The 24,774-nt window shown below is 41.4% G+C and overlaps 1 protein-coding gene and 15 non-coding genes across 16 annotated transcripts; 1 reads left to right on the top strand and 15 right to left on the bottom strand.

The window, feature by feature from the left end:
* Positions 1-680: 680 nt before the first annotated feature.
* On the bottom strand, positions 681-753 carry trnav-cac. The gene has a single exon. It is a non-coding gene; the product is annotated as a tRNA-Val (tRNA).
* Positions 754-1,267: 514 nt separating this feature from the next.
* Positions 1,268-1,340, bottom strand: trnav-uac. The gene has a single exon. It is a non-coding gene; the product is annotated as a tRNA-Val (tRNA).
* Positions 1,341-1,806: 466 nt separating this feature from the next.
* Positions 1,807-1,878, bottom strand: trnad-guc. The gene has a single exon. It is a non-coding gene; the product is annotated as a tRNA-Asp (tRNA).
* An 820-nt stretch (positions 1,879-2,698) lies between these two features.
* Positions 2,699-2,771, bottom strand: trnav-cac. The gene has a single exon. It is a non-coding gene; the product is annotated as a tRNA-Val (tRNA).
* A 514-nt stretch (positions 2,772-3,285) lies between these two features.
* Positions 3,286-3,358, bottom strand: trnav-uac. Its single transcript has one exon. It is a non-coding gene; the product is annotated as a tRNA-Val (tRNA).
* A 466-nt stretch (positions 3,359-3,824) lies between these two features.
* Positions 3,825-3,896, bottom strand: trnad-guc. Its single transcript has one exon. It is a non-coding gene; the product is annotated as a tRNA-Asp (tRNA).
* Positions 3,897-4,716: 820 nt separating this feature from the next.
* Positions 4,717-4,789, bottom strand: trnav-cac. Its single transcript has one exon. It is a non-coding gene; the product is annotated as a tRNA-Val (tRNA).
* Positions 4,790-5,303: 514 nt separating this feature from the next.
* Positions 5,304-5,376, bottom strand: trnav-uac. Its single transcript has one exon. It is a non-coding gene; the product is annotated as a tRNA-Val (tRNA).
* Positions 5,377-5,842: 466 nt separating this feature from the next.
* On the bottom strand, positions 5,843-5,914 carry trnad-guc. The gene has a single exon. It is a non-coding gene; the product is annotated as a tRNA-Asp (tRNA).
* An 820-nt stretch (positions 5,915-6,734) lies between these two features.
* On the bottom strand, positions 6,735-6,807 carry trnav-cac. Its single transcript has one exon. It is a non-coding gene; the product is annotated as a tRNA-Val (tRNA).
* Positions 6,808-7,321: 514 nt separating this feature from the next.
* Positions 7,322-7,394, bottom strand: trnav-uac. The gene has a single exon. It is a non-coding gene; the product is annotated as a tRNA-Val (tRNA).
* Positions 7,395-7,860: 466 nt separating this feature from the next.
* On the bottom strand, positions 7,861-7,932 carry trnad-guc. The gene has a single exon. It is a non-coding gene; the product is annotated as a tRNA-Asp (tRNA).
* An 820-nt stretch (positions 7,933-8,752) lies between these two features.
* trnav-cac lies at positions 8,753-8,825 on the bottom strand. The gene has a single exon. It is a non-coding gene; the product is annotated as a tRNA-Val (tRNA).
* Positions 8,826-9,339: 514 nt separating this feature from the next.
* trnav-uac lies at positions 9,340-9,412 on the bottom strand. Its single transcript has one exon. It is a non-coding gene; the product is annotated as a tRNA-Val (tRNA).
* A 466-nt stretch (positions 9,413-9,878) lies between these two features.
* Positions 9,879-9,950, bottom strand: trnad-guc. The gene has a single exon. It is a non-coding gene; the product is annotated as a tRNA-Asp (tRNA).
* A 9,924-nt stretch (positions 9,951-19,874) lies between these two features.
* On the top strand, positions 19,875-24,508 carry styxl1 (serine/threonine/tyrosine interacting-like 1). Its single transcript, XM_034584358.1, has 8 exons — positions 19,875-19,977; positions 20,118-20,179; positions 21,716-21,815; positions 22,475-22,608; positions 22,909-23,054; positions 23,150-23,247; positions 23,584-23,696; positions 24,329-24,508. Exons 1-8 carry the CDS (start codon positions 19,875-19,877, stop codon positions 24,458-24,460), a joined length of 888 nt encoding a protein of 295 aa, XP_034440249.1. The 3' UTR covers positions 24,461-24,508.
* Positions 24,509-24,774: the final 266 nt, after the last annotated feature.

The raw sequence follows: 24,774 nt of genomic DNA, 5'->3' as shown, positions 1-24,774 counted from the left end.
AAAGGACTGAGGACTTACATTGGCAACTTTGTGTTGCCTCAATTTGCAAAGGTTTCATATATGCTCAGAGTATACTGCACTTGGGATGAATGCTGATCCCAACTGGGCCTTAATAGCCTGAATGGCATGGGCTGAGCCAGGTCGTCCACTTGACCTTTATCCCAGGCAATGTCCTCCAGCTTTGTCTTTGGGATCATAACATATGACCTGGTCAATTAGGATATGTTGAAAAACCCCTACAGAATGTGATGCTTCTGCCAGGGGATCTCTGCCCTTGTACTGGACTGCCCTCCGGGTCCCTCTTGAGGACACTGCCTCACTTGTGGAACAGAACTTATCAAACCTAAGTTTTTTTCACATGGGGCTGCGAGTCCCTCTGGATCTGAAGAAAGCAAAGAACCATAGGGTATCATGATCTTCTGTTCCACAAACAGTTCAGAATCTGTAATGCTGCTTTCATTTGGGAGGTTCCTCTCTTTGCTGGTGTCTCCTTTCAAACCCCTGGGATGAGCCTTGCCATCCTTCATTTTTCTCAAAGTTGCCAACACATCTGCAAAAACACTCTCACTGTGATTGTCTTCATGGATCCTTGGAACAACAGTCTCTGAAACCCAGTATATCAAATGGAGACACAGAAGTTGGGTCCCGAGTAGTTTAACTAAAGCATCATCGCACAAAGATGTTTCTGCCCAGTTTCGAGCTGGGGACCTTTCGCGTGTGAAGCGAACGTGATAACCACTACACTACAGAAACTGACATGGCACAAAGCACCTCTGCTTGACCCACAAATACATGTTGGGTCCCATTTGTTTTTCTCATTAGAGGAGCCACATCCAAATGTTAGGAATTTGTTACATAGAGTTCTTTGTGAAAACTGAAGTATAGCTTACTGTCCCAAATCTCTCACAAAGAGAAGCAACAAGCTTCATAGGATACCTCTGTCTTCTGTTCCACAAGCAGTTCAGAATCTCTAATGCTGCTTCCATTTGGGAGGTTCCTCTCTTTGCTGGTGTCTCCTTTCAAACCCCTGGGATGAGCCTTGCATGACCTTGGCTTGAGCTTGAGTGTGACAGACAAAGCAGTGACAGACTGAGAGATAATGGAAAGTTTGCCATCCCTAATTTTTCTCAAAGTTGCCACCGCATCTGCAAAATCACACTCACTGTGAATGACAGCAATGGCGAATGGAGATGCTATGAGTCACACACATTGTCTGCCAGAACATTCTGACCTCACTGTGTTGGAAAAGAATTGAGACATAGAAAGTTGTTTCTGCCCAGTTTCGAGCTGGGGACCTTTCGCGTGTAAAGCGAACGTGATAACCACTACACTACAGAAGCAGACGTAGCACGGAGCCCCTTGGCCTGACACTGGAAAATACACCATAACCACCGAGTCTCATAAGTGTTTTTCTGAGAGGAGCCAAATCCAATTGATAAGAATTTGGTGCAAGGAGTCCTTTGAGATTTCATAAGAGAGATTCAAAACTGGACTGAAGTCGCAGATACAGTAAAGGCTCAATGTTCACTGTGACCAAGTGGCTCAATCACTGTTACGTGCAAGAAACCAGCAAATAGTTTAGACTGAATCTGACGGTGGGAATGTGTGACCCATTCTCAGAGATGGCAGGCAGGTTGTGTGTGGTTGTTATGAAATTGTTGTCAACCGGGTACCACTGTTACTACATTAATGGTTGAAGGCAGTTGTTATGGGGGATGGGAGCAAAGCCTACCCTTGAGAGCTGGATGCTGGAGCATTACTTCTGATTTGCCCTGTAGTGAAGATTGAGCAGAAAACACAGATGGACTCCTCGTCGGGGAATCGAACCCCGGTCTTCCGCGTGACAGGCGGAGATACTTGCCACTATACTAACGAGGACTGCTTCACTGCCAAACTCCGCCATGTCTAAAGAAAGTGGGCGCTGTTCTGACTTTGATTACATTGTACTCTTTCTGTTGGGCGGATGATGACAAATCTTTTGTTGTTCTGGCTTTCTACTCCAGTAAACTGGATTTTGAAAAGGACTGAGGACTTACATTGGCAACTTTGTGTTGCCTCAATTTGCAAAGGTTTCATATATGCTCAGAGTATACTGCACTTGGGATGAATGCTGATCCCAACTGGGCCTTAATAGCCTGAATGGCATGGGCTGAGCCAGGTCGTCCACTTGACCTTTATCCCAGGCAATGTCCTCCAGCTTTGTCTTTGGGATCATAACATATGACCTGGTCAATTAGGATATGTTGAAAAACCCCTACAGAATGTGATGCTTCTGCCAGGGGATCTCTGCCCTTGTACTGGACTGCCCTCCGGGTCCCTCTTGAGGACACTGCCTCACTTGTGGAACAGAACTTATCAAACCTAAGTTTTTTTCACATGGGGCTGCGAGTCCCTCTGGATCTGAAGAAAGCAAAGAACCATAGGGTATCATGATCTTCTGTTCCACAAACAGTTCAGAATCTGTAATGCTGCTTTCATTTGGGAGGTTCCTCTCTTTGCTGGTGTCTCCTTTCAAACCCCTGGGATGAGCCTTGCCATCCTTCATTTTTCTCAAAGTTGCCAACACATCTGCAAAAACACTCTCACTGTGATTGTCTTCATGGATCCTTGGAACAACAGTCTCTGAAACCCAGTATATCAAATGGAGACACAGAAGTTGGGTCCCGAGTAGTTTAACTAAAGCATCATCGCACAAAGATGTTTCTGCCCAGTTTCGAGCTGGGGACCTTTCGCGTGTGAAGCGAACGTGATAACCACTACACTACAGAAACTGACATGGCACAAAGCACCTCTGCTTGACCCACAAATACATGTTGGGTCCCATTTGTTTTTCTCATTAGAGGAGCCACATCCAAATGTTAGGAATTTGTTACATAGAGTTCTTTGTGAAAACTGAAGTATAGCTTACTGTCCCAAATCTCTCACAAAGAGAAGCAACAAGCTTCATAGGATACCTCTGTCTTCTGTTCCACAAGCAGTTCAGAATCTCTAATGCTGCTTCCATTTGGGAGGTTCCTCTCTTTGCTGGTGTCTCCTTTCAAACCCCTGGGATGAGCCTTGCATGACCTTGGCTTGAGCTTGAGTGTGACAGACAAAGCAGTGACAGACTGAGAGATAATGGAAAGTTTGCCATCCCTAATTTTTCTCAAAGTTGCCACCGCATCTGCAAAATCACACTCACTGTGAATGACAGCAATGGCGAATGGAGATGCTATGAGTCACACACATTGTCTGCCAGAACATTCTGACCTCACTGTGTTGGAAAAGAATTGAGACATAGAAAGTTGTTTCTGCCCAGTTTCGAGCTGGGGACCTTTCGCGTGTAAAGCGAACGTGATAACCACTACACTACAGAAGCAGACGTAGCACGGAGCCCCTTGGCCTGACACTGGAAAATACACCATAACCACCGAGTCTCATAAGTGTTTTTCTGAGAGGAGCCAAATCCAATTGATAAGAATTTGGTGCAAGGAGTCCTTTGAGATTTCATAAGAGAGATTCAAAACTGGACTGAAGTCGCAGATACAGTAAAGGCTCAATGTTCACTGTGACCAAGTGGCTCAATCACTGTTACGTGCAAGAAACCAGCAAATAGTTTAGACTGAATCTGACGGTGGGAATGTGTGACCCATTCTCAGAGATGGCAGGCAGGTTGTGTGTGGTTGTTATGAAATTGTTGTCAACCGGGTACCACTGTTACTACATTAATGGTTGAAGGCAGTTGTTATGGGGGATGGGAGCAAAGCCTACCCTTGAGAGCTGGATGCTGGAGCATTACTTCTGATTTGCCCTGTAGTGAAGATTGAGCAGAAAACACAGATGGACTCCTCGTCGGGGAATCGAACCCCGGTCTTCCGCGTGACAGGCGGAGATACTTGCCACTATACTAACGAGGACTGCTTCACTGCCAAACTCCGCCATGTCTAAAGAAAGTGGGCGCTGTTCTGACTTTGATTACATTGTACTCTTTCTGTTGGGCGGATGATGACAAATCTTTTGTTGTTCTGGCTTTCTACTCCAGTAAACTGGATTTTGAAAAGGACTGAGGACTTACATTGGCAACTTTGTGTTGCCTCAATTTGCAAAGGTTTCATATATGCTCAGAGTATACTGCACTTGGGATGAATGCTGATCCCAACTGGGCCTTAATAGCCTGAATGGCATGGGCTGAGCCAGGTCGTCCACTTGACCTTTATCCCAGGCAATGTCCTCCAGCTTTGTCTTTGGGATCATAACATATGACCTGGTCAATTAGGATATGTTGAAAAACCCCTACAGAATGTGATGCTTCTGCCAGGGGATCTCTGCCCTTGTACTGGACTGCCCTCCGGGTCCCTCTTGAGGACACTGCCTCACTTGTGGAACAGAACTTATCAAACCTAAGTTTTTTTCACATGGGGCTGCGAGTCCCTCTGGATCTGAAGAAAGCAAAGAACCATAGGGTATCATGATCTTCTGTTCCACAAACAGTTCAGAATCTGTAATGCTGCTTTCATTTGGGAGGTTCCTCTCTTTGCTGGTGTCTCCTTTCAAACCCCTGGGATGAGCCTTGCCATCCTTCATTTTTCTCAAAGTTGCCAACACATCTGCAAAAACACTCTCACTGTGATTGTCTTCATGGATCCTTGGAACAACAGTCTCTGAAACCCAGTATATCAAATGGAGACACAGAAGTTGGGTCCCGAGTAGTTTAACTAAAGCATCATCGCACAAAGATGTTTCTGCCCAGTTTCGAGCTGGGGACCTTTCGCGTGTGAAGCGAACGTGATAACCACTACACTACAGAAACTGACATGGCACAAAGCACCTCTGCTTGACCCACAAATACATGTTGGGTCCCATTTGTTTTTCTCATTAGAGGAGCCACATCCAAATGTTAGGAATTTGTTACATAGAGTTCTTTGTGAAAACTGAAGTATAGCTTACTGTCCCAAATCTCTCACAAAGAGAAGCAACAAGCTTCATAGGATACCTCTGTCTTCTGTTCCACAAGCAGTTCAGAATCTCTAATGCTGCTTCCATTTGGGAGGTTCCTCTCTTTGCTGGTGTCTCCTTTCAAACCCCTGGGATGAGCCTTGCATGACCTTGGCTTGAGCTTGAGTGTGACAGACAAAGCAGTGACAGACTGAGAGATAATGGAAAGTTTGCCATCCCTAATTTTTCTCAAAGTTGCCACCGCATCTGCAAAATCACACTCACTGTGAATGACAGCAATGGCGAATGGAGATGCTATGAGTCACACACATTGTCTGCCAGAACATTCTGACCTCACTGTGTTGGAAAAGAATTGAGACATAGAAAGTTGTTTCTGCCCAGTTTCGAGCTGGGGACCTTTCGCGTGTAAAGCGAACGTGATAACCACTACACTACAGAAGCAGACGTAGCACGGAGCCCCTTGGCCTGACACTGGAAAATACACCATAACCACCGAGTCTCATAAGTGTTTTTCTGAGAGGAGCCAAATCCAATTGATAAGAATTTGGTGCAAGGAGTCCTTTGAGATTTCATAAGAGAGATTCAAAACTGGACTGAAGTCGCAGATACAGTAAAGGCTCAATGTTCACTGTGACCAAGTGGCTCAATCACTGTTACGTGCAAGAAACCAGCAAATAGTTTAGACTGAATCTGACGGTGGGAATGTGTGACCCATTCTCAGAGATGGCAGGCAGGTTGTGTGTGGTTGTTATGAAATTGTTGTCAACCGGGTACCACTGTTACTACATTAATGGTTGAAGGCAGTTGTTATGGGGGATGGGAGCAAAGCCTACCCTTGAGAGCTGGATGCTGGAGCATTACTTCTGATTTGCCCTGTAGTGAAGATTGAGCAGAAAACACAGATGGACTCCTCGTCGGGGAATCGAACCCCGGTCTTCCGCGTGACAGGCGGAGATACTTGCCACTATACTAACGAGGACTGCTTCACTGCCAAACTCCGCCATGTCTAAAGAAAGTGGGCGCTGTTCTGACTTTGATTACATTGTACTCTTTCTGTTGGGCGGATGATGACAAATCTTTTGTTGTTCTGGCTTTCTACTCCAGTAAACTGGATTTTGAAAAGGACTGAGGACTTACATTGGCAACTTTGTGTTGCCTCAATTTGCAAAGGTTTCATATATGCTCAGAGTATACTGCACTTGGGATGAATGCTGATCCCAACTGGGCCTTAATAGCCTGAATGGCATGGGCTGAGCCAGGTCGTCCACTTGACCTTTATCCCAGGCAATGTCCTCCAGCTTTGTCTTTGGGATCATAACATATGACCTGGTCAATTAGGATATGTTGAAAAACCCCTACAGAATGTGATGCTTCTGCCAGGGGATCTCTGCCCTTGTACTGGACTGCCCTCCGGGTCCCTCTTGAGGACACTGCCTCACTTGTGGAACAGAACTTATCAAACCTAAGTTTTTTTCACATGGGGCTGCGAGTCCCTCTGGATCTGAAGAAAGCAAAGAACCATAGGGTATCATGATCTTCTGTTCCACAAACAGTTCAGAATCTGTAATGCTGCTTTCATTTGGGAGGTTCCTCTCTTTGCTGGTGTCTCCTTTCAAACCCCTGGGATGAGCCTTGCCATCCTTCATTTTTCTCAAAGTTGCCAACACATCTGCAAAAACACTCTCACTGTGATTGTCTTCATGGATCCTTGGAACAACAGTCTCTGAAACCCAGTATATCAAATGGAGACACAGAAGTTGGGTCCCGAGTAGTTTAACTAAAGCATCATCGCACAAAGATGTTTCTGCCCAGTTTCGAGCTGGGGACCTTTCGCGTGTGAAGCGAACGTGATAACCACTACACTACAGAAACTGACATGGCACAAAGCACCTCTGCTTGACCCACAAATACATGTTGGGTCCCATTTGTTTTTCTCATTAGAGGAGCCACATCCAAATGTTAGGAATTTGTTACATAGAGTTCTTTGTGAAAACTGAAGTATAGCTTACTGTCCCAAATCTCTCACAAAGAGAAGCAACAAGCTTCATAGGATACCTCTGTCTTCTGTTCCACAAGCAGTTCAGAATCTCTAATGCTGCTTCCATTTGGGAGGTTCCTCTCTTTGCTGGTGTCTCCTTTCAAACCCCTGGGATGAGCCTTGCATGACCTTGGCTTGAGCTTGAGTGTGACAGACAAAGCAGTGACAGACTGAGAGATAATGGAAAGTTTGCCATCCCTAATTTTTCTCAAAGTTGCCACCGCATCTGCAAAATCACACTCACTGTGAATGACAGCAATGGCGAATGGAGATGCTATGAGTCACACACATTGTCTGCCAGAACATTCTGACCTCACTGTGTTGGAAAAGAATTGAGACATAGAAAGTTGTTTCTGCCCAGTTTCGAGCTGGGGACCTTTCGCGTGTAAAGCGAACGTGATAACCACTACACTACAGAAGCAGACGTAGCACGGAGCCCCTTGGCCTGACACTGGAAAATACACCATAACCACCGAGTCTCATAAGTGTTTTTCTGAGAGGAGCCAAATCCAATTGATAAGAATTTGGTGCAAGGAGTCCTTTGAGATTTCATAAGAGAGATTCAAAACTGGACTGAAGTCGCAGATACAGTAAAGGCTCAATGTTCACTGTGACCAAGTGGCTCAATCACTGTTACGTGCAAGAAACCAGCAAATAGTTTAGACTGAATCTGACGGTGGGAATGTGTGACCCATTCTCAGAGATGGCAGGCAGGTTGTGTGTGGTTGTTATGAAATTGTTGTCAACCGGGTACCACTGTTACTACATTAATGGTTGAAGGCAGTTGTTATGGGGGATGGGAGCAAAGCCTACCCTTGAGAGCTGGATGCTGGAGCATTACTTCTGATTTGCCCTGTAGTGAAGATTGAGCAGAAAACACAGATGGACTCCTCGTCGGGGAATCGAACCCCGGTCTTCCGCGTGACAGGCGGAGATACTTGCCACTATACTAACGAGGACTGCTTCACTGCCAAACTCCGCCATGTCTAAAGAAAGTGGGCGCTGTTCTGACTTTGATTACATTGTACTCTTTCTGTTGGGGGGATGATGACAAATCTTTTGTTGTTCTGGCTTTCTACTCCAGTAAACTGGATTTTGAAAAGGACTGAGGACTTACATTGGCAACTTTGTGTTGCCTCAATTTGCAAAGGTTTCATATATGCTCAGAGTATACTGCCCTTGGGATGAATGCTGATCCCAACTGGGCCTTAATAGCCTGAATGGCATGGGCTGAGCCAGGTCGTCCACTTGACCTTTATCCCAGGCAATGTCCTCCAGCTTTGTCTTTGGGATCATAACATATGACCTGGTCAATTAGGATATGTTGAAAAACCCCTACAGAATGTGATGCTTCTGCCAGGGGATCTCTGCCCTTGTACTGGACTGCCCTCCGGGTCCCTCTTGAGGACACTGCCTCACTTGTGGAACAGAACTTATCAAACCTAAGTTTTTTTCACATGGGGCTGCGAGTCCCTCTGGATCTGAAGAAAGCAAAGAACCATAGGGTATCATGATCTTCTGTTCCACAAACAGTTCAGAATCTGTAATGCTGCTTTCATTTGGGAGGTTCCTCTCTTTGCTGGTGTCTCCTTTCAAACCCCTGGGATGAGCCTTGCCATCCTTCATTTTTCTCAAAGTTGCCAACACATCTGCAAAAACACTCTCACTGTGATTGTCTTCATGGATCCTTGGAACAACAGTCTCTGAAACCCAGTATATCAAATGGAGACACAGAAGTTGGGTCCCGAGTAGTTTAACTAAAGCATCATCGCACAAAGATGTTTCTGCCCAGTTTCGAGCTGGGGACCTTTCGCGTGTGAAGCGAACGTGATAACCACTACACTACAGAAACTGACATGGCACAAAGCACCTCTGCTTGACCCACAAATACATGTTGGGTCCCATTTGTTTTTCTCATTAGAGGAGCCACATCCAAATGTTAGGAATTTGTTACATAGAGTTCTTTGTGAAAACTGAAGTATAGCTTACTGTCCCAAATCTCTCACAAAGAGAAGCAACAAGCTTCATAGGATACCTCTGTCTTCTGTTCCACAAGCAGTTCAGAATCTCTAATGCTGCTTCCATTTGGGAGGTTCCTCTCTTTGCTGGTGTCTCCTTTCAAACCCCTGGGATGAGCCTTGCATGACCTTGGCTTGAGCTTGAGTGTGACAGACAAAGCAGTGACAGACTGAGAGATAATGGAAAGTTTGCCATCCCTAATTTTTCTCAAAGTTGCCACCGCATCTGCAAAATCACACTCACTGTGAATGACAGCAATGGCGAATGGAGATGCTATGAGTCACACACATTGTCTGCCAGAACATTCTGACCTCACTGTGTTGGAAAAGAATTGAGACATAGAAAGTTGTTTCTGCCCAGTTTCGAGCTGGGGACCTTTCGCGTGTAAAGCGAACGTGATAACCACTACACTACAGAAGCAGACGTAGCACGGAGCCCCTTGGCCTGACACTGGAAAATACACCATAACCACCGAGTCTCATAAGTGTTTTTCTGAGAGGAGCCAAATCCAATTGATAAGAATTTGGTGCAAGGAGTCCTTTGAGATTTCATAAGAGAGATTCAAAACTGGACTGAAGTCGCAGATACAGTAAAGGCTCAATGTTCACTGTGACCAAGTGGCTCAATCACTGTTACGTGCAAGAAACCAGCAAATAGTTTAGACTGAATCTGACGGTGGGAATGTGTGACCCATTCTCAGAGATGGCAGGCAGGTTGTGTGTGGTTGTTATGAAATTGTTGTCAACCGGGTACCACTGTTACTACATTAATGGTTGAAGGCAGTTGTTATGGGGGATGGGAGCAAAGCCTACCCTTGAGAGCTGGATGCTGGAGCATTACTTCTGATTTGCCCTGTAGTGAAGATTGAGCAGAAAACACAGATGGACTCCTCGTCGGGGAATCGAACCCCGGTCTTCCGCGTGACAGGCGGAGATACTTGCCACTATACTAACGAGGACTGCTTCACTGACAAACTCCGCCATGTCTAAAGAAAGTGGGCGCTGTTCTGACTTTGATTACATTGTACTCTTTCTGTTGGGGGGATGATGACAAATCTTTTGTTGTTCTGGCTTTCTACTCCAGTAAACTGGATTTTGAAAAGGACTGAGGACTTACATTGGCAACTTTGTGTTGCCTCAATTTGCAAAGGTTTCATATATGCTCAGAGTATACTGCACTTGGGATGAATGCTGATCCCAACTGGGCCTTAATAGCCTGAATGGCATGGGCTGAGCCAGGTCGTCCACTTGACCTTTATCCCAGGCAATGTCCTCCAGCTTTGTCTTTGGGATCATAACATATGACCTGGTCAATTAGGATATGTTGAAAAACCCCTACAGAATGTGATGCTTCTGCCAGGGGATCTCTGCCCTTGTACTGGACTGCCCTCCGGGTCCCTCTTGAGGACACTGCCTTACTTGTGGAACAGAACTTATCAAACCTATGTTTCTTTCACATGGGGCTGCGAGTCCCTCTGGATCTGAAGAAAGCAAAGAACCATAGGGTATCATGATCTTCTGTTCCACAAACAGTTCAGAATCTGTAATGCTGCTTTCATTTGGGAGGTTCCTCTCTTTGCTGGTGTCTCCTTTCAAACCCCTGGGATGAGCCTTGCCATCCCTAATTCTTCTCAAAGTTGCCAACACATCTGCAAAAACACTCTCACTGTGATTGTCTTCATGGATCCTTGGAACAACAGTCTCTGAAACCCAGTATATCAAATGGAGACACAGAAGTTGGGTCCCAAGTAGTTTGACTAAAGTATTATCGCACAAAGTTGTTTCTGCCCAATTTCGAGCTCGGTACCTTTCGCGTGTGAAGCGAACGTGATAACCACTACACTACATAAACTGACATGGCACAAAGAACTTCTGCTTGACCCACAAATACATGGTGGGTCCCATTGCTTTTCTCATTAGTCGAGCCACATCCAAATGTTAGGAATTTGTTACATAGAGTTCTTTGTGAAAACTCCCAGCCATCTCCTCCTGCTCTCCATACATTGCCCTAAGTTTCCAAATTCAGTTGTTTTTACCTTGTCTGAGTTATCACATTTGTCTGATGACACAGTTTGTGTGTGTGAGTGCGTGTGTTGGTGTGTGTGTCAGCGCGAGAGATGAGATGAATTATGAATGGATGCAAAGCAATGACGAAACTGTGTGTGTGTTTGTGTGCACGCACACATACGCAAGTGAACAATGTGATGTCGTCCTTATCTTAAAAACTGCCTTACCCTTCCCTCAAGTTCTGGTACATCATACAGAAACTATGCAATTGGTTATAGTAATCAACCGCTCATAGTTCATCAATTTTGCATCTGACAAACGTGATCACAATGAGCGGTTTCCACTTTGGTAAATCCATTGGTAGAGTTGTAAGTGTGCTCCATAATGGGCCTATAGAGGCTAGAAAGGAACTTTGGCTCAACCTGATCAAATATATTTGCTTAATTTCTTAGCAAATATTTCCTAAATTCCCTGAACTCAAGGAGTCAGAGGAACTTCCAGGGTCCAAGTTGGATTTGCAGAAGTCACAAGCAGGACCTGGGGTCCAATCAATTGCATTTGATGTGAAAATTTACTTTTTCACTTTAAGTCCAAGTTGTATTTTATGATTGCACTGATTATTTCAAAATCTGAAGTGTAATGAATAAGTAATGTATTTATTTGTTTTTCAGTTGTCAGTAATTATATTTTTCTCCCCTGTGTTGTTTAATAATCAGTAAATGTATTTCTCTCTCACTCTGTGTGGTGAACTAGACAAAAAACATCCGAAGCTCAGACACAGAATTGACTGATGAATCACTCTAAATGTTTATGACATATTTTGTCTCTCATTATGGAAAAAGCCTAATCTTAAGACAAGAACAGTACAATAATTGTTCATTTACCCATCAATCCTCGCATAAACAATGGAGAAAATGTTTTTAAAGACTTGCTCATAATAAGAAAAGAAACACGTCCCCAGGAGGGACTGATTCATTTCCACACAGCCCCATTAAAATGTAAGGGAAGTGTTTTGGAGGATATTATTGTTATCCATTCACTGATGATGTGGTAGGATGGGCTGTTGAGAAATGGCAAGGAGAAGGCAGTTTTGAACCTTGAACAACTGTGTTGTTGCAAGAAATTACTGATTATCCAGATCCTAGTGGAGACCCTGTCTATGATCATTTTTACATGGAGGAACGTCTAAAGACAATGGGTAAAACATTTTTAAGTAAGTGAAAATATGAGGGAGCAGAAAGAACAGGTTTGAAATAATGGATTTAATGTCAGTTTAAGAATGACTGGGGGGGTCAACTATTAAAATATTGATGACTGAGAAGCCTCTTGATTCATGTTCAGGGAAAGGAGTTAAAAGCAGGGATTCTTTGTGGCAAATTATAATTATCATTCAGGTGCAAAGTTGCAGGAATTGCAGTCTGACCTTAATGATGAGGGCATGTACAGCGTTTTTCACGGTTTGCAAAATCTCCTATACTCAAGTCAAATAGCCAATAGTTAAAGCTGCCCCAATACCCGGATGAACTGTCTCATGTTGTTGCTTTGTCTGCTGCTGCAGCTCCTCCCGCATGTCTTGAGCCCTCCAGAAGCACTGCTAGTGTACTACAAGCTACTGAACTTTTACTATTACACAGCTCAAGTCAAATCCATCCATCTATCCATCATTAGCCATACCACTATTCCACCTCTGAAAAAAATACAAAATAACAAGCCAGCAACGAATGCATAGTTAATTTTTCTGGTTCAACACCAAGCAGCAATCCTAGGTTAATATTTTCTTCCAAAGCATTAAGAGGCAGCAGCACCAGGTAAACATGCACATTTCACTGATTCAACATCTCTGTGCAATGTCTGCAGTGAGAAGAATATTTTTACACAAGTAGAGCTATTGTATATATGTAGTTCAGTTTTGTTCGTACAAACAGGCAACAGAGAGAGCGAGAGACGGTGAGGCTACATGGTGACTAAGGTAGATTTAGATGTAAGAAATACAGCAATAAAATATATGTTCAGTTTAGACTTTTAGTAAATAAATGCTACAACTCCTTAAGACCCAAGACAAGTATTTGTACTCCCACTGCTCTCATTAGCCCTTATAAGAAAATTCCTCTAACATACTGTAAGACAACAGAATGATAGGTTACAGTGTGACTCACTACCGCTAATGCGAAAGCTAACAATGGATGGGAAGTGTGCAAAAAAGATATCTTCCTAATTGTTTCACTAACGTCTTTGTTCGTATCTGGAATTCGTATCCTGCAAATCGTTCATCTGATCGGCTTCACACTGAGCATGTGGTGAATAACCTGAAAAAGTGCAGTGTTGGATTCTGTGCGAATTGTAAACACGATACATCAAATGTTAATAAACAGGCAACCAGCGCTCTGACCGAGTTAAAGACATCTTCTTCGACATCCTTACTATTAACTACAGCAGCGTTCGGCAACTCGTTCAGACTACAGGTCAAAATCGAAGCCAGGTCATTTTGATAATTAGCTTTTTTTATTTTTCCAAGTTGGAATTAGACTCAAACATTCAGGGGTGTCTCAAGTACTGATCTCTATCATGTCAACAACATTCATAGAATCATGTCCTCTTTGTCAATTGTCAATTATTGTTTTGTTGCAGTAATTCTTTATAACGAACTGAATTACAGAGCTTTTATTCCTATGATTGTGTCAATTGCTAAAACTTATTTATAAACTGGACACATGAACCGTAATAAAGAAAATTCTGTTTCATTTTATGAAAAAACATGAGAGTTTAGATAAACCGGGAACACATGAACCATAGACTGTTTATCAAAAGCTCTGCACACAAGGTCCATCACTCAAACATTAAAACGTAACAGTATATTATAGAATTATTTGAGTACTCACTAACAACAAGGAATAATTCTGAAGTAGCTCCAGACCATTAACACCGGCCAAGCTAACAACCCATTCAAAACAGGCTTGTGTAGAAAAAGCACTGCACTAGTCAAAGAAAAGCTCAATAATATATTATATATGTTGCCATGAGCAGTAAATTCACCACTCCTAAGCAGAAGGCAGAGGATATTTTGGAGCCTGACCAGGCATGCCCTCTCTTCCTCGGGGCAGCTGCTTCCTTCACCATAAGCCTACAGGGTCCACAGCTCCTAGTACTGTTGCAAGACATCCTCACAGAGTAAACAGGACAATTTGACGTAGTGGAATGAGTTTGCCTCAGAGAGCAGCGTCAGAAGGGGACTCTTAATTCTGCATCTACTTCTGTAGTACGACCTTAATGTAAAAAATGTTGCTGTTTTGAATGAGTTGAAGTTTGAATTTCATTTTATTGTGTTCTTATTGTGTTCTTAAGTACCTGGCCATCTTTCGACCTTTGTTTGGCATAGTTGGTTTTAGGCTTAGTAATAATTATTAAAACCCAAATTCATACCTCTTTCTTTTAGATTTCACTCCTCCTCCATCTCACATTGGACTTGGAGGGATGACCGACTGATTTATTGCTAATGGTTCACCCTGGGAAATACAACAGCAGTGCAAACATATGTAAATAGGTGTGCGATATGGTCCCAAACTAATCAACACAAACCCATTCCATCTGATCGCTACAAAAAAAGTGTTTTCATGCAGCACCATGTTGAGGGTTCGAATACATTTTGGTAATGCCTGATCTATTTTCTCAATGGGTTGGAGCTTTTCCAATCAGAGAATTAAATGGCAAGATAGTTTAACAAATCAGAACAGACATTATTGGGATTTAATATAAATAGTGATAGAGGGACTATTTCATGGCAAAAGGACTGCTTGGCAAAAACATGATCCCCATCATCCACAATCTGGAGGTCTTCAACAGTCAGCGAGTGATAAGAGAACTAGTTGGAAAAGTTTGTCATAGATTGGACAATGTCCTTGTTAATATTCTCAATGGGCAGCTGTGGAACATCATTGCCATTTCAGTTACTGTAAGCTTTGGACTAAAAAGTACAACAGAATATTGAATGATCAAGCCCTGTGCCCCACTACCGTCGCATATCAATACTACATGTACACTACAATCTATTCTCATTGACTTTACTAAAACTCTGTCTGAGCCTAACCGTGTCAAAAACACGGAAGTAGAACTGACTGGTCCAGTTCTGCTTCATGCTTTCTCCACTAGTTGGGAGACCAAGGATACTGGTGACAACTCCACAGTCCAGGGCAAATGCTTTTTCCAACATCGCTTGCTTGCTCTCCTTTCTTCCCTGTCTATGTCAATGTCAAGAGACTCACAGAATGTCTTCATCTCATTGTCTCTCAGTTTTGGACTCCAGATTGCTTACAGCATTAGACAGTGATGTGTCTTTCCCTTGGTTGTATGTGTTATATGGACAGCGCTCAACTGTTCATTAAAAATTGATAGGCACACAGAGCTCTCAATTTCTTACAGTATTCAACAGACCAGAGGCTTCTACAAACCTACAGTGAAGTGGAACTGCCAGTTCAAATAAGTTATTGGAGCATTCACAGAGTTTTTACAGCAGGCGTTTTTCCACCTGAAAGCATATCTTGTGTCAATCAGTATTTTAAGGTCAACTGGCTGCTTCGAAATCTGCTTGTGCATACGATGGGTTACTGGCTGTGTGACAAAATGTGTATAGACTCTCAAAGGTGAGGTAAAAACTGACTGCTGTGCAATTAACTGTGCAGACATCCACCAAAACTGACTTTGGGTTCCATGCAATGGATGTTGACAGCTGGGGGGTGAGTCTGACACACTTTGTCATGTGACCAGACATGTCACTTGCCCCATCATTACTATATGCAACAATGCATTGGTTTCAAGATCAAGACAGAAAATAATAAAAAATTTTAAGTGGATTTTACTTATTGTCTCCTCTTCGGCAAGGTCTCAATATTTCTCATATATTATGAATCATGTGATTTTTATACCTGTGCATTTTTACATTAAACATAATTTTTCTTTGGAATTCATTTGCATGTATTCACGTTTAATTCAGGAGACAGAGATGGGCAGAAAGCCCGGACCAACTTGGACACACGTCCTGCGGAGTTCATCTCTGAAAACAGCTTTACACTGTGCTACAATGTCTCAATATTGATTTTGTTCCATTTTTCTCAATAATGGAAAATTATGGATATTTCAAAGTGAATGAGCTTTGTTCTGATCTGGAGAAAAAAAACCTGGAATAATGACAATGTAGACAGACTAAGCCTTTTGCACAACAAAAACTTTCTCCACATTTCCTGTTTATATTATAGAGGGACACGAGGAAAATATTAGTTTTTAGTGAGACAGCGATAGAATACATGTTTTTATTATTCCTTATGACAATTAATTATTTCCCGTCATATGAGTACACTGATTATAGCTTAACTATCAAGCTCCTATGTAACTGGAGACAAAACTTCATTTGTACTCCATGTAGATCATAAACTCTTTAATTCAAAAACAACTCACTCAAATAAAATGAAATGAAAAGGATTTAGTGTTTTTTTCCAGACAAACCACAGCTCCCCTGTTTACTTGTTTGTGTTTACAGACCAGTCTTTTCCAGTCCATTAAAACGGACATTATGTATCACAGCATCGGACAAATGTGATCAATGTGGTGTCCACATCCTCCCAGACCTTCTCAACATTTAAGTGCTTTACTATAATCAATTTATTTTGTATAGTAGCTCATAATTTTATTGTATTTCCTATTTTGCCTGTATTATCTTTTATTGTTCATCTCCAGTTGTTTGATGTGCACTTAAAGGTGGTATATAAATAAAGTTTGATTGATTGATTGATACAAAAGAAATCAGAATCTTCACATGAATAAACATAAATCATTCACATCCACATTCAGTCTCTCTTTCTCTCTCTCCCCCCCCCCACACACACACACTTATTTGCAGACTCTGAGTCGGCCCTGCCTCTGGACAAACTGCAGCAGAGGACGACAACACAAACATCCAAACAATAACTGTGGACTTTTGTAAATGTAACATTGTCACATGAACCATATCTGACCATTACATATCCCAGAGTATCAACACACACATCTTTGACTGCCTGTTGTCTTTAGTCTCAGCCTGATGATCATCCAGAGAGACACGCATGATGGCCCCTCTGTCTCATGGTGTGCCACATGGAGCAACACTGCCCCCCTCTGGACAAAGATATTCACATGTACACTGGGACTAAATGACTACTGCTTATGACTTCATGTTAGGAGCTTCATGAATCTGATTTCACTTTTTTTTTTTAAGTATTTGCTGTGCTCATTAGAGTCCAGAAAATATTTGGAAAAATTGACCAGTGAGAGGAGATCCCTTCAACCTTTTTTCTGCAGTTTAAATTCTGGAAACATTAAAAAAGAATCTTGGTGCTTGAAACAAGTTAAAATGGGTGAAATAATCTTAACCAACTGGGAACGTCTTTCATTTGTTTTAAGAAAATAACTACTGTTGAGAAAAAGTCAAAAATTCACCTCAGTAAATGACATCTTCAGCCCCATGTTTGTATTAATCATGTACAATGCAAGGTACACCCACACGTTTTTTTGGTTATGAATTAATTGACATTTGGTTCTACTCATTGCATTGCACTGTCACTACATTTGGGAGCTCAAATCTTGTAGAGACAATGGTCTCTGAGGTGGTTGAACCCTGCAGTAGCTCCGAGGAGGAGGAGGCTGAGAGGGAGGTCAGAGGAAAGATGGAAAGGGACCATCAAAGAAAACAAAGAAGAAGAACAGAGGACACAACCTCAGTAGAGAAATGTGAATTTACAGTTAGAAAGGTATTAACAGACATTTCATCATTAATTAATGAGGAAAGCACAAGTCATTCAACTGGTGAATAATGATTTAAATACATTGAAGTTCTTTCAAAGAGAAAAAAGAATGGTGACCTCCCTCTAGTGGTATTCACTGTATATGTGCAGAGCATTGTGGATTAGTTAGTTTTTAGTTTTATTTGTTTTCTGCTGTTTTTGACAGACATTTAAAAACATAAAACAGCAACACCATTTTCCAATACCGATCTCTTGGTCCACCAAACAAAAAATAGACAGTTTTCTTTCGTACCATTTCCTTTTAGTAGCTAGTTCCCATATACAGACAGATTATTTAGTTTCTGTATTATGTATGTATGAGTGTCAAGGACTAGCATCGCAAACAAAATTCAGTTCACCTCCATTGTATTAGGGTGGAGACAGATAACTCTTTATGATTTTTTTATCATAATATCTTTTTCACTTTGGACAGGCAGATCTTGTTTAACTTATATCGTTTAACTGTCCAAAAGAAAGTGAATATATGTATTTCCTGAAATGAGGAACCATTTCTTTAACTTTGATTTATCCATAGAGGTGGTAGATTTGTCATTTAGGTTGGAGGATTTACTGTCCACATTACAGCATTTCACCGTCAACAAGCTGAGGCTCCTCTGGGTTATTTTTCTTATCTGTAGAGAGCAGCAGCATGCCTTTAGAAGGCTGCTGTACATCTGTGGAGGATGTGAGCAAGTAAGCAGCAGTAAGAGGATGGCTGTTGCTGGTGGAGAAGAATGAAGAGGAGCCTGGGCCTGAAAGAGAACAAAAAGAAGATGAGACTAAGAAGGAGAACAAAGAGGAGTGGTCATTACATTACATTACATAACATGTCATTTAGCTGATACTTTTATCCAAAGTGACCTACAATTAGCATCCATTAGCTCAGTAGAGGTCTGGAGTAGATGAGGTCCCTCATGGGGACCAAAGCCCAGTCCATGAGGTAAAATGTCATTTCTAGGGTCCTGGGTAAGGTTAGGGGTCAGATGAGAGTTGGGGTTAGGTTAAGTTCTGGGTTAGGCATGAATTGGTCATGGTTAAGGTTAGGGATAAGGTTTTGGCTGTCCAAAATGAATGGAAGTCAATGCAAAGTCCTGTCCCATCAGTGTGTGTGTGTGTGTGTGTGTGTGCGCGCACACGCATGTTTCTACCCATTTTCCTTCAGGCCTTGAGATGATTTTGGAGAGTTTTCTCATCTTCTGAAGCTTGCCCTGGGTCAAGAGGAAACTGTTGGGTTTCTCAATACATTTTCAAGATCTTGACCATAATATGTTATGATTTGGTGCTTAAAATTTAACTGAACTGTATACCTTTTATTTAGTTCATTCATTTGTTTGTAACCTTTTTTAGATAAGTGCGATACAAGTACAGTTGTTATTATTATTATCATTATTATTATTTCTATTATCATAAGAGCTGCCCATCTGTATCACAGTATACAGCTGTTTCTATTATTTTGTCCTACAGTTTGACAAAAAATACATCTTCTAAATGATGAGCATTTGCACCATTTCCTCAGCTGATGAGGAGCATTCTTGAGATGCTTAGTACTTGTTGTACTGTATGAAACAATTATTTCCAAAACAGGACTGTTATAAATGTAATTTGTTTGTGTAACCAAAGGATGAAACTCTACAATCGTTAGCTGTTTTTTGATCAAACAGCTAACTTCTACTTGTTTGAGGAAAAAAGACATGACAGGTTACAAATAAGAAAAAGCAACAAGTAGGTGAAATATCTTGTTTACTCGTCCATACAGCCAGGCAGCTGACTAATTAATATTATGACCATCTGCACAATGTTGACCGTATGAAATGTAGATAAATGTATCATTTGCATGGTCAAGAAATGTATCATTGTGACTTTAAGGCTCTACATCATCACCAACCACCAATGAGGAAGGAGGCTGAGTTGCTTAGCAACATGACCCATATAAACAAACTTTGAAAACGATTGAGTTCATGCTCATTTGTAGATCCTATGTTTTGTTTCCCCACAGGCTGATTGCACTGTTGAGCTATTCTTGATATTTGTTTCCAGCTAATTGTTCATGTAGTTTTTCTTCCTGCGATGGCTAAAGTCATGACGTGTGAACCGTTTGAGCTTTACAACCTCCTCAACCAGTGCAGGACTGTGTCGAGGCTGGCAGACATCAACTACCTCTGCTTGGTTGGTAAGAGACAGGATTTATAGTTATTGCATGTTGTCAGGGCCGGAGTCAAAGTCACCATTTATATATGAGCTTCTTTCAGTTTGACTGCTCTGCTTTAATTTAGCTGTAACCTACTCGTGTGTTGTCTGTATCTATTTTAGATGCTCGTGAAATTCAAGATTACAACACGAGTCACATCATAACAGCTAAGAGTTTGAAAATGGTATGGATATAAATTTACTTAGTTTCAGGATTTATGTCTGATGAATGATATGTGCACTTAAAATTAGCCTTCATGAAACTTTGTCATGATAAGCATGTGAATTTATATGTGATGACCTGTGACTTTTGACCACCAAAATGTAATCAGGTCATCTTTGATACCAACGGAATGTTTGAGTCAAATGTAGAGAATTTCCATCTCGGCTTTCCTGAGATGTTGCATTTTGAGACAACCCAAAAGTATACGACAACTCAGATCCGTTATCAACCCTGAAAGAGTAAAAGTCAGCTTGCATATCTCTTTGCTACCTATAAAGAATGAAAGGATCTAGAGGTGGCCTCCCTCATGTTCCTATACCTCAAAACATCTAATACCTCAATTTGTAGATACCTTTACTACACAGCCCACTTCCTCTAGTCATCACAGGGAAGCTTGAAAAATGTGAATTGGTTGTGAGATATATGATGAGCTTTGGGATTAGGGAATCAGAGAATGTTCCTTTAATACTACACTTCAGTAAGTGCAGTTTAATGCCATGCATTGCATCAGTCAGTTGCTTTCAGCTATTTGTATAAAAACAGGAAGGTGGGTTGGTGGGACCCTGAGTCATCTTTACTGGAACCATTTCATATATCAAGCAGAACTGCTTGGAGGCAAATTGACCTGGTCTGTGTACATGCTGTTTATTGTTGTTCTGAAAGCTCCCAGCAGGCTTTAATGTTTTCCTCGCTTTTAAACGCGGCTCAATGATTTGGTGCCCGGTCTTTATATAGAAGAGATTAGAGACTCTGATTCAGGCTGTAGGTTTGTGGAGTCTCAGGTGGATTTGGCTGCAATTAGTTTGTGTATGTTGATTTATGTCCCCCTGAGACTGGCTTAAGGAGCCATGTATTTGAATTACTTCACACGCAGTGGCAATGTATTGACAATTTCAAGAGGAATTTACCACTCACCCTTCATTGTTTTTTGTTCTGTTTGATTATTGTAAGTGGGTGTTTCAGGTTGTTGGTTTGTGTGTAGTTATGTTTTTATTGTATCTTTCTGTATACAAATGTTCTAGATGTTTGAAATTTAATTGATATGAAAAGGAAACTACTACTACTATACTACTAGTGTTTATTTCAGTGGGCAATCATCTGCCATTTTTTATCTTCCCATGAAGAACTACTGACATACTGAATTCTTAAGTAAAGGTTACATTTTGGAAAAAACTAAAAAAGCTGAATCACACAAACAAAAAAAGAGAATACAATTAATTAATTACAACAATTAATTACAAGCACTGATGTCTTAGAATTCCTTACCAAGGTTTTTTCAATAAAATGTTAAACTGCTTGAATCGGTTTCCTTTTCAAAGGAGTGATATTTATGGAAAGAGGTCGGCATCCTGCTTTTATTTATTGTTAGTGGATGTAAGTGTAAGGAATGTAGAGGCAAGCAATAAAGCATAACAGAGTAGTTTCTGAGTTCCTTATAATCCCACCTACGATTGTTTTGTGCTTGAGAAGTCAAAACCTTCTGGGTGACTCTTTCCAGGATTCAGATGGTAAATTCCTCCTGCCAGTGGCTGTGGAGGTGGACAGTATGCAGCATGTGGTCGTCTACGACAGCACCACACGCTGTTTGCATGAAAAAGGTAACTGCCTGAAGCATTAAAGAGATAGTTCACCCAAAAAGTTACATTCACTCATTATCTACTCACCACTATGCCGATGGAGGGGTGAGTCCACAAAACACTTTTGGAGTTTCAGGGGTAAATAGTGTTGCAGCCAAAACCAATACAATTGAAGTAAATAGCGACCGCTTCTTCAAACGTAAAAAAAACAACAGAAAAAACAACAGAAAAGGCCTGAATGTTGGCTGTTGTCCTCCTAGTTACTGCTGCAGTAACTGCGAGACGAGATCAGCGAGTTACTGCTGCAGTAACTGCAGCTATCATGAGAACCCGCGATACTCACAAGTTCTGGTGAGAACTCACAATAGCTGCCCCCACCCCTCCATTGGCATTGTGGTTAGTAGATAATGAGTGAATTTACATTTTTGGGTGAACTATCCCTTTAAGTGTTTTATCAAAGCAGCTCTGCAGAGTTGAAAAGGCTGGTTACCAGTTGACTAACATAACACAATGGTGTGTAGCTATGATGACAATGTTTTGTACGTAATTTCAGTATTTTCCCTAATCCCCCTTCACTTCTCTGACAGATGAAAGCTAATCGTTCCCAACAGGCAATGCCCTCAGCCTGTATTTCAGCCACAGATATCCCTGTTAAGTGAAGTTCATCTTGTTTTGTGCAGGCAGAGCAGCTGAATGTGCTCAGGTCCTGGCTAAAGCAAGTCTCTGTCCGGTCCACATGCTGAGTGGAGGCTTTCAGAGGTTCTCAGCTCTGTACCCGTTCTTAAGGACGGAGAAAAGGATGTACACCATTATGGTAAGACAAACTCACCTGACCTGGAGGTTCATACACTCATAAATAAGACTGTTAAGGTTCACCAGAATTATAACATGTATTATTATACTGTACTTAACAGCAAGTTTGAGGTATTTAGGCTTTTATACTTTCCTTTTAAAGCTATTTAGACCAGGTTATCCTAATTTCTTTGCTTTATAGTCACTTTATCGATCTGCTATGATCTAATATGTTTATCAAACTGAGGGATTTAGAAGAATACAAGCCTCAAATAAAAGCCCTGGCCACCATTTAAGGAAATACTATATTTCTATGCTCCAGGAGCTTGAAAACCTGAAGACTTATCCACTGGAGATTGTAGCAGGACGTCTTTATATGGGTGACGTGAAACAGGGCATGGACCCCAGTATTCTCACAGACCTGAAAATCAGCACCATCATCAGCATCTCACAGAGGTACACTCTGGAGTACGGCAGGACTGAATATCTGAAATATCATTACAGTTCTGACCGTGCTGCTGTTGAGTTTGTTCTGAATTTCTTGTGTGTTTGTTTGGATCTAGGTCCATGAAGGGGAAACAGGCCATTCTTAACATCCCTGTGGCTAATTCAGTGCTCTCTGATTTGTATTCAAGTTTTGAAAGGATTTGCAGTTTTATTGGTAAGTCACACTATACTTTGGGATTTAATCATTCAGTGTAAAGTGCAATAATCATATATATAGCATAAAAGACTACAAACATGAATAAAGTGTGTATTAATTGCTTAAACTGAATTTGGAAAAGTAATGAATGTCAATTCGATCGTTTCCTTTACTTCAACTTAGAGGACATATTTGGGTTTTATTTTTAAAAGAAGATATTGGTAAAATGGTTTTAAATGCAATAGAGATGATATGCTCTTCAGTCTATGAATGAACTTCCCTATAAATATTTCCCCTGTTACGTGGATTACTAGCTTCTTGTTCATTGAATTGTAAACTATCTCCTGTTTTCAGGGTCACACATTAACATGGACTCTCGTGTCCTGGTAGTTTCCAGACAGGGCAGAAGCCGCTGCAGCACCGTTATCATTGCCTTTGTCATGCACCACCTCAAATACACACTGGAGGCAAGTGAGATTTGTTACCCTGTGTGTCTGCATAGCTGTGCAAGCAGGGTATTGTGTTCACCTGTCCGTTTTGTGTGTGTGTGTGAGTGTGTGCTGTTGTACAGATATCTTTTTGATATAATTTTGAGCCTACAACCTATGTGGACATTTTGGCCGGTCCTCACTGTGTGACCCCCCTTTAATGGACTGTTTTGGGGTTAAGATTTGGTGTTAGGGTTAAGGTTAGAATTAGGTTTCGGTTAGGGTTAGACATTAAGTTTGGATGGTTAGGGTTAGGGTAAGGGGCTAGGGAATGCATTATGCAAATGAGTGTCTCTGCATCCTTTAAGACGATACTCCACGACCGGAAGCTTGTAAAGATCAAAAACATAATTTATGATCACATCACCTTCCAGCACCTCTATGGATCATAAATTATCATGTTATTCTTTATTTTATCTGTTGAAGTGTAGAAAGTGCACAAGCTGTGGTTTTAGAGTAGCCTACTCTGATCTACATCTTGGCAATATAACGTGAATAAGAGTATTTTTTACACATGAGACTGATATGGATCATGGAAAGAAAGCATATGGATATGGAATTCAACATCACATTCAGTGAACATAATGCTATTAGTTTGACTTTTTTTCCAGGAGGCCTGGAAGTATCTTCTGAAATGTAAACCCAACATGAGGCCAAACACAGGTTTTGTACAGCAGCTGTCTGACTGGGAGCTTCACATCATGGGAACTAAAGTGACTGACATCTCTGAACCTCATTTTTAACTAGGGAATGTGACTAGTTTATAATCACCAATATTATGATGATGATCAATATTATGATGTTCATTATTATTTCCTCAGATAGAAGTATTGTCATTTGGAGTTTTTTACATATATTTTACACAAGCTCAATGTTTACGCTGTAATAATACTACTTATACTAATATTATTTAGGCTTAAATTCTCAAATTTAAGTCTAAAACACAACTATTTTGAGCAAAGGTAGCATCACAAGGGGTCTTCCTACTATCTTGTGATTGTATTTGAACATTTGTTAAGATAATCGTTACCTCTGTCCTCTTTTATTGACATTCATC

This window comes from Hippoglossus hippoglossus, chromosome 5, assembly GCF_009819705.1.
Source record: "Hippoglossus hippoglossus isolate fHipHip1 chromosome 5, fHipHip1.pri, whole genome shotgun sequence".
Lineage (NCBI taxonomy): Eukaryota > Metazoa > Chordata > Actinopteri > Pleuronectiformes > Pleuronectidae > Hippoglossus > Hippoglossus hippoglossus.
The sequence above is the reverse complement of the archived record's forward strand: the minus strand, read 5'-3'. Positions and strand labels throughout refer to the sequence as shown.